The following is a 12,780-nucleotide window of genomic DNA, read 5'->3' on the forward strand; positions in this document are numbered from 1 at the left end:
AAGTCCTACACCTTTTAGTCTAGCTCAGCAATAGTGTGCTGGGAAATTCACGTATGTTACACTTTCTTCTAACATTTTATTTGGAGCTATAAAGCAGTAAAAAGCAGTTACTCTGGCGCGTGGGAATTTGGTGGTGTCAGACTATTGAATGTTATTCTATTAATACTTTCAATTAAGTTTTCTTTTGAAGATGTAGAAATAAATATTTTTCAGTGGAATGGGTACGTTTCAAGGGAGCGCAAGGACCAGGGCCGTGGTGAGTGGACGGGGAGTGAGGGAAACAGAGCCAAGTGAGTTTCAAAGGAGCGTGGGAACTGGGATCCCAGTGAATGGAAGGGGAAGTTGGGAACTAAGGTCCTGCTGAGTGGAAGAGATTGCAAGACCTGGGGCCCCAGTGAGTGTATAGAAAATGTGGTGAGTGAATGCTAAACCATCAGCATTTCCAGGTAATTGGGTGAGCTGTCAGAGCTCCTCTGTAATGAACAGTAGGTTTAAACCTACTTGCTTTCACTTTTGAGCCACTCTGTCCACACAACTGAACCTCTTCGTAACCCCCAATGTCCAAATTGTGACTTGACAACCCTCTCTCCCACCCCCCTCCACCTCCAATCTGTCACTTCGAAATCCCTTAGCCTCTCTTTTGCTGCTGGTGCTGGGGTCCCTTCACCTAACCCTTCCTTTGTTTCACGACCCCACCACGTCCACTCCATTTTCCTTCTCTAGAGTAGGCAAACTCCACTCCTTTATTGTTATTTCTCCCACACACTCCATTTCCACAAACTACAATCTCCAAGCCAGCGTTTCACCACCATCTCTCCTGTCCCCACCAATTTTTTCTTCTCCCAGTTTTGCAAGTTCACCTCTCATTGCCCGTGTATTATGGTCTGATCGCCTCTGTGGCTGCCAATCTCAAAAGCCCAGCCATGGCAAAAACAACCATACTTTTCATTTTCACCTAATGGAAACTGCAGAATTTCTTGGTATTGATGTTTTTTCATCCTTTGCCTTGGTCTTCTCAGCAAGTGATGTAAATGCAACCATGTTGTAAGCAATTCAAAATGAAATCTCTTTCCTCTTGTAGGTTTTAAAAGCTCACTAACCCTTTCTAGATATGTATATAGTCATATATAATATAAAATTCTGACAGGACTAATCGGGTTAGATGCAGGACGAATGTTCCCAATGGTGGGGAAATCCAGAACAAAGGATCATGGTCTTTTTCTTTTTAAAATAGTTTTATTGAGTTTAATAAAAACCCTTTACAGAAGGAAAACTAACAATAACATAAATCAAATCATATCATATACATATCAATTGTAAATTAGAAACATTAATCATAATTATTACATAACTTATTTCATTCAGGAACCTCAAATTCTATCATTAGACAATTAAATCATAAATTAAATCATTAAATCATTAAATCATTAAATTTAATTAAATCATTAAATTATAAATCGTACTATATCCAAAATTATACAACGAATACATGTAAAATTCCATAACATAAGATATTTCATACTTCCCAGATGTGATCATGTTTGTCCTGTGATATGGTCCGTGATCTGTAGTTAAACATCCCTTTACTTTTTTTGTCTTAATAATAAAAAGGAAATTTAAAAAATCCCTACTAATCTACCCCCTCCTTCTAAACAAGGTTATCTGTCTATATTGTAAATATGAATCGAGTAACGGCCCCTCGGACATCTGGCAGGGAATGCCCGGAGCATCCACACCACTTAACCCCACAGATTATGATAATAATCCTTGAATGGACAGGTCGCGGTCTGAAGATGAGGGGGCAAACAATTCAGGACTGAGATGAGGAGAAACTTCTTCATGCACGTGGAACTCCCTCTCCCTACCACAGCATGGATATGTTCAGAAGGGAGTTTAATTTGGCCCTCATGGTATAGGATTAATGGATATGGAGAGAAAGCAGGAGTAGGACACTGAAGTCACATGATTTGGCATGATAGTATTGAATGGCAGTGCCTCAAAGGGCTGAATGGCCTATTTGTGATCCTATTTTTGCACGATTCTGAAATTGAGCTCGTACTAATTGATTATTTTGAGCATGTTTAATGCTTTGCTGGAAAAATCAAAATAACCTTCATTATAATACTACTTCATTGGTTTTGTACAGTCTGTAAGGACAGAATGAATAATTAACTGCCGCCAAATGTTTACACAGCATTCGTGTAATTTATAAACACAAAGTTTGATATCTTTCATTTGGTAGCAGACTACAAATTGATTTGGATTACAGAGTGATTTCCTTGATTCATATTGTAATAGAACTATTTAATGTTATGATTCAAAGTTAAAAGTAATTAGCTGTAGTTAATTGGTGAGTTGATTTAGGAAAAAAATTAACCAGTGGAAACTGCAAAGAATAGTGGTGAAACTGAAGTTTAATGTTTTCCGATCTGTGCAATGACAAACTGAATTTTACTTGCTTTATTTATCACGCTGAGTTTCAATTTCCACTTCTCCTCAATATTCTCTGAGCTCTGCTTTCCTTTCGGCAAAAACCCCTTCCTGTGTTGAATGACTCTGTTATATCGCAAATGAAATTCTGTTAATAATTTCTGAGCAAAATTTCTGCCATAAAAATCAAACCATTTCCTGGTTTAAGGAATGCCATTTTTTTTAAACAAAAGCTTTCAGGAACAAACTTTGTCACTCTTGTAAATGAATATTTAGGGCGGAACTGTTAGTGTGGCGGTTAGCGCAATGCTGTTACGGCACCAGCGACCAGGACCGGGATTCGAATCCTGCATTGTCTGTAAGGATGGACTCAAAGGCCCGGCGATTGTCTCAATGAGGTTACAAGTTTCCCAGGGGTCTCCCGTTTCCTCTCACCATTCGATACGTACTGGGGGTTGTGGGTCAATTGGATGTGTGACAGAGTATATAGATATGTTTTTGGGAGACAAATAGGGAAAGGTTTGTTAGAGTAGGTCACATATTAACACTTTAAAACAGATCATATTTGAAATGCTAGAGCTCTGCTATTGCTAGACATGTTGGCCCCACAGCGTTTGCAAGAGCTTTGGAGAGTGTCCAAGAGACTTCACTAATGGATTGTTGTTTACAAAAAGGCAACAGGTGAAAGGGCTTGTCAGAGCCGCTTTCTGTCTGGAAGAGAACTTGCTGTTGTAAGAGGGTCATGTGGTTTTGCAAGCAGAGAGAGAGAGAGAGAGAGAGAGAGAGAGAGAGAGAGAGAGAGAGAGAGAGAGAGAGATCACAGAGATCAGTTCTACAGTGTTACAGCCAGCAACAGCAGCTGGGACTGGAACAGGACAAGCTGGCAAGCTTGTGGAAAACCCCATTTGGAAGATGGGTTGAGAGTGCTTCATTCAGCCTGGTCAAAGCCCTTGTGGTTCTTGGAAGAGGAGAGGACTGGCTGCCTAATGTTTCACTTGAAATAAGCGAAACAAAAAGGAACTCTGTGGTGACCTGAAAGAAAGAGGTTATCATCTGGAGAACCCTGAGGGGGCATGTTTCGTCACAAGACACTGGAGTGGCTGATTAAAAAGGAATCAGTTGTGGATGTCTTGGAATAACAAATCTCTCTCTAAACCGACAAGATCCTTCCTGAGTGGTAACCATTTACCTTTCAAGCACCAAAGCCTGGTGAACTTTATCAATGTTAAATTCTGTGCACAGTAGAAGAATTGCCTGCAACCTGTGAACTTGGAGGAATGAGAAGTGAGATTGGACTGTGAACCAAAGAAATTTTCTGAATTTACACCCACATTACACACACGTGTGCTTAGAATTATAAGGGGGTTAAGTTAGTAGTGGTAAGTTAAAGTGTGATTCTGTTTTGATGTTTAAAGATAATTAAAAGGAACTTTTGGTTAAGTACCATTTGTCTTGGTGAATATCTACTGCTGCTGGGTTTATGGGTCCTCTGGGCTCATAACAGGTGTAATTGGACAGCATCGGCTTATGGGTCAAAAGGGCCCGTTACTGTGCTGCATGCCTAAATGAAATTATATTTCACAAGAGATTGAAAATATGTTCCATATCTTTTCAAGTTTATACTTGCCTTGACCATTACAGGCCTTACGGTGGAGGTGAATCCAGAGTATTGCCCCAGCAGAGGTAAGTCTTAGTCAGTATGTCCCTTTCTTGAGATTTTGGAGTCTTGATAAATGGTCCAAATCCAAAACATGGCCTGTCCATTTCTCTCCATGGATGCTGTCTGCATTTTGAGACCTTTCATCTTGTCATTGGTTGTGGCACTTTCATGAAATGGTTGCTCCTGTTCACCTTGACAGTAAATGTCATGGACAGAAGTATTCTTAAAATATTACCAAGGAGAAAGTTTTGAGCATCCTTTAGATTTTACACACTGCAGCCATGGTCCAGCAGTGGTGGAGAGAATGAATATTGGCTCTAGATAATAAGGGAGTATCAGTAAAGTGTTCTGCCCTAGGTGATGCCTGAGCTCAATTGGAAAATTGATGTGATCGAGCACGACCAGACAAATCTTACTCCTGGTTTGAGCCATGTGGATACGGAGAGGCTTTCCGGGCTCAGTAGGAGAGCCATTGAGTTCAGAATACCTAGCCTCTGCTCAGCTTATAAACCACTATGGGTACAATCCCTGTTATCTGGAATTCAAGCAACTGGCAAAAAAAAAATCATCAAAAATAAATAGGTTAAAAATATGTAAGTTTAAAATTGGCACACTTCTCTGTCAGTTCACCAATCACACAACATGCAATCTCAAGCAGCCGAATATCCACTTATCCGGGCATCTACCAAACCTCATAGATACTGGATTCCAGGGGTTTTACTGGAGTTGGTCAATGTCCTTGGTCATTTCTGTAAACAACACTTAAAGTAGCTGTGGTAGAAGGCAATTAATAAATATTTGAAAGCTTTGAAAGTATTTATCTTTATTTCATTCTTTTTATTTATCGGGGCAAAATGAAGATGAATTATTTTCACATGCAAGAAATGGAATTCACTTCATATAAAATGCACACATTTACAGATATGCAGTTTAATATCCTTCATTTAATAAAGGCCAACAGCTGGTTGAGAAGAAGCCTTTGGGCTTCTTTGAGCCTTTAATGCTCTGACATCTGAACCAAAAAGTTGTGAGTTCAAATCCCATGACAGAGACTTAAACCAGTACTCTATGGGTGTTATCATTTCACGAGATGTTTGTATATTAGATGGGACATTCAAATGAGGTCGTCCCTGTCTGTTCTCTCAGGTGGAGCTAAAAGATCCCATCTGAAGGATGGAATGGGATTTATCCCTAGTGTCTGGTCTAAATTTAGCCCTTGCTAAAATAGGTTTTGAGATCGGGTTTTGTGTTGTTTCATTGGTATATTTCTTGCATTGCACATTGGCAACACTTTAACAAGTACTTAGATTGCAGTAAAGCCTTTTGGTATATTCTGAGAGGGTTCCACACGAATGCTAATGTTCTTTTTCTCTTTGAAGGAAAGAAACGCTGTGCTCTGTAGGCATAACATTAACTTTCATTCACGGATTGAACTAAATGCTACTGTTTCCAGAGAATAATTTGTGCAAAGACCAAAATGGCGTAGATATGGTTGAGAAAAATCTAGGGAGAAATCAAGTCGACTTCCAATAGAGCATAATAATTGGATTTTAGATTCGTTGCCACATTCATGACATCACATATAACCCTGAGATTCTTTTTCCTGCAGGGCGAGGTAGAATCATCAAGGTTAGTGCAGAATTAGTGCAAAAAAGAACTGTACATATCATACACATGCAAATAAATCAAGAAAACAAACTGACTCTGCAATACAGAGCAGAAAAAAATCAAACAATAAAGAGCAAAAGTAGAATCCTTAACTGAGACCATGATTGAGTTTGTCGTTGAGGAGTCTGATGGTGGATGGGGAGCAGCTGTTCCTGAACCTGGTGGTGCGAGTCTTGTGGCGCCAATACCTCTTTCCTGATGGTATCATATCCAATGAATACCTTTTGTCTGTTGGTTTGTATTCCTCCCCCTCTCATTCTTCCCTTTTCACCAGTTTTTTAATACAGGTTCTTCTCGACTTATGATCGTCAGTCGAAAAAGAATACTTCATCTACCACTTTTTATAATTAAATTTTGAATGCCACACTGAAAAAAAATCCATAAACATACACAGCTGAAAGCACACTGGGCCTGAGGAATGTTTGAAGTATGGTGTTTGATACTCTTGTTTGACTACCCAGCATCGCGGGAAAGTACCGCATACTGTAACCTCGGGAACAGATTGGATTCAAAATTGAAAGTACGGATTTGAACCCATCGTAGCTTCATGAAACCGGAAGTCGGACCATCATATGTATGGGAGCACCTACCTAAGCCCCCTGCCTGGCTTTTGCTCACACCTTGAGGAAGGTCTCAAGCCCAAAATGTCGGTAATATATCATTACCTCCTATCAATGCTGCGAGACTGGCTGAGTTCCTCCAGCATTTAGTGTGAGTTTTCAAGACTTTAGTGAGAACCCCACTTGGAATATCTTGTTCATTTCTGGTCCCCTCAGGACAAGAAGGATGTGGATGTTATGGAGAGGGTGCAGAGGAGATTTGCAAGGAGGAATGGAGTGATGGAGAATTAGGGGTGGCCCAGTAAGAGTTCACTGTATAAAATGATGAGAAGCACAGGTTGTTCAGATGGCCAGAGGGTGAAATAGCTAACATGAGGAGGCATAGATATAAGATGCTTGGGAGTAAGTACAGGGGGATGTATGTTTTTCACACAGAGAGTGGTGGGTACATGGAATGAGCTGTTGGCAATGGTGGAGGAGGCAGGTACATTAGGATCTTTTAAAAAACTATTAGATAGGTACATGGAACAGAGAAAAATGGAGGGATATACAGTAGGGAAATTCTAGGCCATTGTTAGAGAAGGTCAACACAACACTGTGGGCCGAAGGGCCTATACTCTACTGAAGATATGGTGTGCTGTGGTGTAGCGAGTAGACACAAAACATAGAAAAGACTGTACTACAGGCTTTAATCCACTTGAACGCTGCTGTGCACCTGTAGTAGCCTTGATGGCTCCACATGTGACTGGCCCGGGAGGGGCCAGCTCAAGAAGAAATGCAGGTCGGTGATTGACAGCCGGCCAAGTGGAGTCAGACTCCCAGGTGGTCTTCCTGCAGGTACATAGGTCGCCTCCTGCAGTTGGCTGGTGGGGACGCGGCCCAGTGCTGAGGTTGTATCTCCACAGTTCTATTAACATTTTGGGCCTGAGCCCTTCACCAAGGTATGACAGGTATAAATGCAGAATATAAGATACATTAAACCCATCAAACAATGTTGTCACTCAATAAAAATAAACAACAAATGCAGACAGGTATAAAAAAGGTGGGGGGTGGGGAGGGAGGAAAGGGCAGGGGGGAAGAGTACAGACTAACAGGTGGACATGGTGGGAAGAGAAAAAAAGCTGAGAAATGATCAGGAAAGGGGTTAACTCTCTAAATGGAGAGGGAAGGGGTAGGGAACTGGAGTCAGAGGGGTAGGGAAAGAAACAAGGTGGAGTGTATTAACATAATCTGGAGAAGTTACTATTAATGCCATCTGGTTGGGGTGGGTAATACTCAGGGAACCCCTCCTCTGAGTCTCTCTCTCCTTTGTAGGATAGATAGCAAGATTACGATAGATTACTTTCCCTGCAGGGCATGACAACTGCTGGCCAGGAAGTGAGCATTTACCTGTACGGTCAACCAGTTTACCTATCTCAGCTGCACCATTTCATCCAATGCAAGGATCGACAAAGAGATAGACAACAGACTCGCCAAGGCAAATAGCGCCTTTGGAAGACTACACAAAAGAGTCTGGAAAAACAACCAACTGAAAAACCTCACAAAGATTAGCATATACAGAGCCGTTGTCATACCCACACTCCTGTTCGGCTCCGAATCATGGGTCCTCTACTGGCATCACCTTCGGCTCCTAGAACGCTTCCACCAGCGTTGTCTCCGCTCCATCCTCAACATTCATTGGAGCGACTTCATCTCCAACATCGAAGTACTCGAGATGGCAGAGGCCGACAGCATCGAATCCACGCTGCTGAAGATCAAACTGCGCTGGGTAGGTCACGTCTCCAGAATGGAGGATCATCGCCTTCCCAAGATCATGTTCTATGGCGAGCTCTCCACTGGCCACAGAGACAGAGGTGCACCAAAGAAGAGGTACAAGGACTGCCTAAAGAAATCTCTTGGTGCCTGCCACATTGACCACCGCCAGTGGGCTGATCTCGCCTCAAACCGTGCATCTTGGCGCCTCACAGTTCGGCGGGCAGCAACCTCCTTTGAAGAAGACTGCAGAGCCCACCTCACTGACAAAAGCCAAAGGAGGAAAAACCCAACACCCAACCCCAACAAACCAATTTTCCCCTGCAACCGCTGCAACCGTGTCTGCCTGTCCTGCATCGAATTTGTCAGCCACAAACAAGCCTGCAGCTGACATGGACATTACCCCTCCATAAATCTTCGTCCGCGAAGCCAAGCCAAAGAGCCACAGTTGAATTATACACTGATCATTACAGAGGCAGCCACAGCCTGGAATGAAGCTGGGCTCAAAGTGCCCTTGGTATTTTCTGTCAGTGTGAGTGGCATTGACATTGGCTTCCTTGTGAATTCTGGCCTTAACACCACTTTTCTTAAGTTTGGATCTTTTGTTGCTCTGGAATTGGTGGTGTCGATGGGGGAGGGGGAGGGTCAAGCCCAGTGAATGGTTTTCTAGCTCCTTCATTTCTTCCTCCCCCTCCCCCCCCCCCACCCCCCCCCAGAACAAACAGATTCCCATAGGGATTGCTGCAATATAAAAAATGACAGTTGAGGCAATTAAATCGCCAAAATACTTGGCAGATAAACAAATGTGCTGGGAGATCAAAGGATGATTAATTTGAAATGCAGGGTACAGAACATAAAACTATTCTCATTGTGGCCTTCTGAACAAAATGGGAACCAGCATTTTCTGACACTGGTTTTATATCCATGCGTTCATACTGATTACCATCTCTGAGACCATGAGTTTTGCCTTTTACTTTCAATTAACTATATCAAGCGCTTGTAGATAAGACAGAACTAGTAAAGTGCACTCCGTTCAATACATGGGTATGGGTCTGCAAATGGTCTTTGTCTGGTATAGGCACCTTGCACTTCAAACAGTGCAGTAAAGTTTCACGATTCTGACCTGTGATGGTAGGACTGACGTGTGAAGGATCTAGAAGAATGAGAGGGAATCTCAAAGGAACATATAAAATTCAAGATAGGTTAGCTGCAGAAGGAATGTTCCCCATGGTGGTGAAGTCCAGAAGAAGGGCTGCCAACAGGAAAGAGGGCTAGGTGCCACAAGGCTCGCACCATCATGTTCAGGAACAGCTGCTACCCCTCCACCATCAGACTCCTCAACCACAAACTCAATCAAGGACTCATTTAAGGACTCTTACGTTTGCATTTTACTGTTCTTTTCTCTCTCTGTATTGTACAGTTAGTTTATTTACAGTTCTTTACTTGTTTACATGTGTACATTGTGTACAGTTTTGTTTTGCACGACCCATGAGTGGTCATTCTACCTTGCCTGCAGAAAAAGAATCTCAGGGTTGTATGTGATGGCATTTATATGTTCTCTGACACTAAATCTGAACACAGCCTATGGATAAGGGGGCTGGTATTGAGGACTGAGATGAGGAGGAACTTCTTCAATGAGAGTTGTGAACTTGTGCAACCCGCCCACCACAGAAATGTTTTGAGGTTAGTTCATTAAATATACTCAGTGGGGTGCTCCTGACTAAGGAGATCAAGGGGTTTATGGAGAAATCAGGAATAAAGTACTGAAGTCACATGATCTGCTATGATGATCTTGATTGGTGGTGCAGGCTTGAAGGGCTGAATGACCTTCTCCGTCACCCATATTGTATTAGACAAGTAAATAAAGTGCAAACCTTTGTGTAATGCTTTTCAAATCCTATTAAATCTTCCAATGTGCTTTGCAGATAATTAATTAAGGTATGTCACTCCTCAGGGGTGAATCTGGCAATACAAGTTGTACCAGATGTGAGTGGCGATGAATTACCGATTGGTTCACTTGTATATTGCTGATGTGCATTGTAACTAGGCTGACTGAGCAACTTCAGTTCTCCTTTTTTGGAAATGGGGTGAAATTGGCTTTGGTAATAGTGCAAAACAGGTGTTGTCATTTGGGTTTAATCTAAAGTAGGGGGGGGGGGTGCTAAAGACACATCTTGGAAGCTTTTACAATCATTTTTTTTTGAAAAGATTTTTTATTAAAATTTTTTATTTTTCACACTATAAACCATATTGATCAAGATACATACATTTTCCTTCTTAAATATATACAGTGTCGTTTTCTCCCCCCTTCCCTCCTCCCCTCCCTTCCTCTCTACCTCCCCTCCCATTTATTTAAAGTTCAGAATATAAGATACATTAAACCCATCAAACAATGTTGTCACTCAATAAAAATAAACAAGAAATTCCACTGAGTCAGTTCTTTTCATTCTCTTCTCCTTCTGTCATTTTAGGTGGTAGATGTCCACGGTAGGTTTTCTCTATTATGTTTCATGTATGGCTCCCATATTTGTTCAAATATTGTAATGTTATTTCTTAAGTTATAGGCTATTTTTTCTAATGGAATACATTTATTCATTTCTATATACCATTGTTGTATTCTCAAGTTATCTTCTAATTTCCAGGTTGACATAATACATTTTTTTGCTACAGCTAGGGCTATCATAACAAATCTTTTTTGTGCACCATCCAAATCAAGTCCAAATTCTTTGTTTTTTATGTTACTTAGGAGGAAGATCTCTGGGTTTTTTGATATATTGCTTTTTGTGATTTTATTTAGTATCTAGTTTAGATCTTCCCAAAATTTTTTCACTTTCTCACACGTCCAGATTGCATGAATTGTTGTTCCCATTTCCTTTTTACAGCGAAAACATCTGTCAGATACTGTTGGGTCCCATTTATTTAACTTTTGAGGTGTAATGTATAGCCTGTGTATCCAGTTATATTCTATCATCCGTAACCTCAGCTTTTACAATCATTGATGAGAATTTGCTTCTTGTCTCATTTGAAAGGCAGCAATTAGCAATTCACTACAATACTATAAAACGGGCAAGTGATTGGTCAAAATTCAAATTCATTGGCATCTGATTTCACAAGTACAACCCAATGAAACCCGATGTTGAGCGTTCACTAGTTAAGTGAAATCCAAGGAACTTGGTGCTCTCCACTCTCTCTACTACAGAGTTATTGATGTGTAGTGGAGGGTGATCATTCCTGGTCCTTCTGAAGTCCACGATCATCTCTTTGGTCCACGTTGAGACTCAGGTTGTTACTTTGCTCCGTTTCATGAGATTTTCCACCTCTTCTCTGTAGAGCGACTCATCGTTGTTGCACGAGAGAATGTCGATTGTCCAAACGACATTCTTGTCAAGGAATTGAGTGTAAACCCTGAACTTCTTGACTGAGTTGAAAGTGCTGTCTAGTTGTTTAAGATACACGGAAACTGAATTAGTATTTCATTTATTCTTACAAAACAAGCACATTTAGGCAATTTTTTTGATAATATACATTTATTTATATACTTTAATTTTTCATCAGAATATTTTTGCTTTTCTGTTAGGTACTCCGAGATCAAATTTGGACACTAGATAATGGGAGTCAAGGAACCAATAACATGGTGAAAGCCCTTGAGATGCGCCATCAGAATGCAATTGGAGACCTTCGGGGAAGGGTGGCAAGGTGGGACAGGAAAGGCAGGTTGTTAGACGAAAAATTTTAACCAGTCTGACACGTTACATTGAAGTAGCTCATGGTGCTTGCTTCTGTAAATAAGAATGGGTGTATCTGTGTAGTGCGTTGCATTCTTTATTGAAATAGAAATCTTTTAAGTACAACAAACTTGTTACAAATAATGCTCAGAAGACAATTTTTTGCGATGAAAACTTATTTTTCACTTTTGAGCTCTGATTTTGCAAACTGTTCAGAAGACATAGAGAAATATATTGAGTGTCAATATCGTTTGATCATTGTCTCTTAAATGTTCCAACCCATCATGGCCACACCAAACCTGCTGCTTGAATTAGAGGACAAATGGAAAGCTAATTCCTAATCCCTTCCCTGAGCCAGTAATCCACTTCCTGACTGATCTGACCCATACAGTGGGTAAGAATGACTCCTTTTAAAATGTGGTGATTTGTATCCTCTTGTAGCTGAAGTCAGTTGCTAATAGCTTAAGGCTCCTATGGTTTTTGATTTTGTTTCATAGAAATATGTGATTGGTACAGCCAAAATCAGGAACTCCCGGTGTTAATGCACATTCCATGTGCACTAATTCAGTAAGATCTTCATGTTTTCTTACTGACTTAACATGCTCTAATACTTTCGAAAGATTAACATATAAAAGAACCAATCAATTGAGGAGAATGGTTCATTGTTTCAGTTTTGTCACCACAGTAATGGTTAAAGAAACCCATTCTTTTTCTGTGTAAAGACAGACCTTGTTCACAGATTTGCTTTAGCATCTAATCGCTCTTAACCCTGTGATCACACTAAGTGCTAAGCCTCCTCCATCTCCACCATTCAGCAACCCAAACTGTCCTTCCAAGTGAGGGTCAAGTACTGTATCCGGAACATTTGGTGTGGTTTATACATTGGGGAGACCAGATGCAGAATGGGGGGAAAACACTTGCTGAGCACTTTCACTCCATCCGCTACAACATCAAGGATCTTCCAGTGGCTAGCCACCTTAATTTC

At 41.0% G+C, this 12,780-nt stretch overlaps 1 protein-coding gene across 10 annotated transcripts in view; it reads left to right on the plus strand.

Moving 5' to 3' along the window:
* The window catches only part of LOC138749865 (protein FAM81A-like), a 61,769-nt gene that overhangs the window by 16,242 nt on the left and 32,747 nt on the right, over window positions 1-12,780 (plus strand). For 8 of the 10 annotated variants that reach the window (XM_069911823.1, XM_069911821.1, XM_069911827.1 and 5 more), the window contains one exon: window positions 11,648-11,766. In XM_069911823.1, the coding sequence (XP_069767924.1) occupies window positions 11,648-11,766 (119 nt within the window). Of the gene's footprint in view, window positions 1-4,071; window positions 4,114-10,525; window positions 10,558-11,647; window positions 11,767-12,780 lie in introns of those variants that run through there. The other 2 variants (XM_069911829.1, XM_069911830.1) reach the window with 2 other exon arrangements.

Source organism: Narcine bancroftii, chromosome 14, assembly GCF_036971445.1.
Source record: "Narcine bancroftii isolate sNarBan1 chromosome 14, sNarBan1.hap1, whole genome shotgun sequence".
NCBI lineage: Eukaryota > Metazoa > Chordata > Chondrichthyes > Torpediniformes > Narcinidae > Narcine > Narcine bancroftii.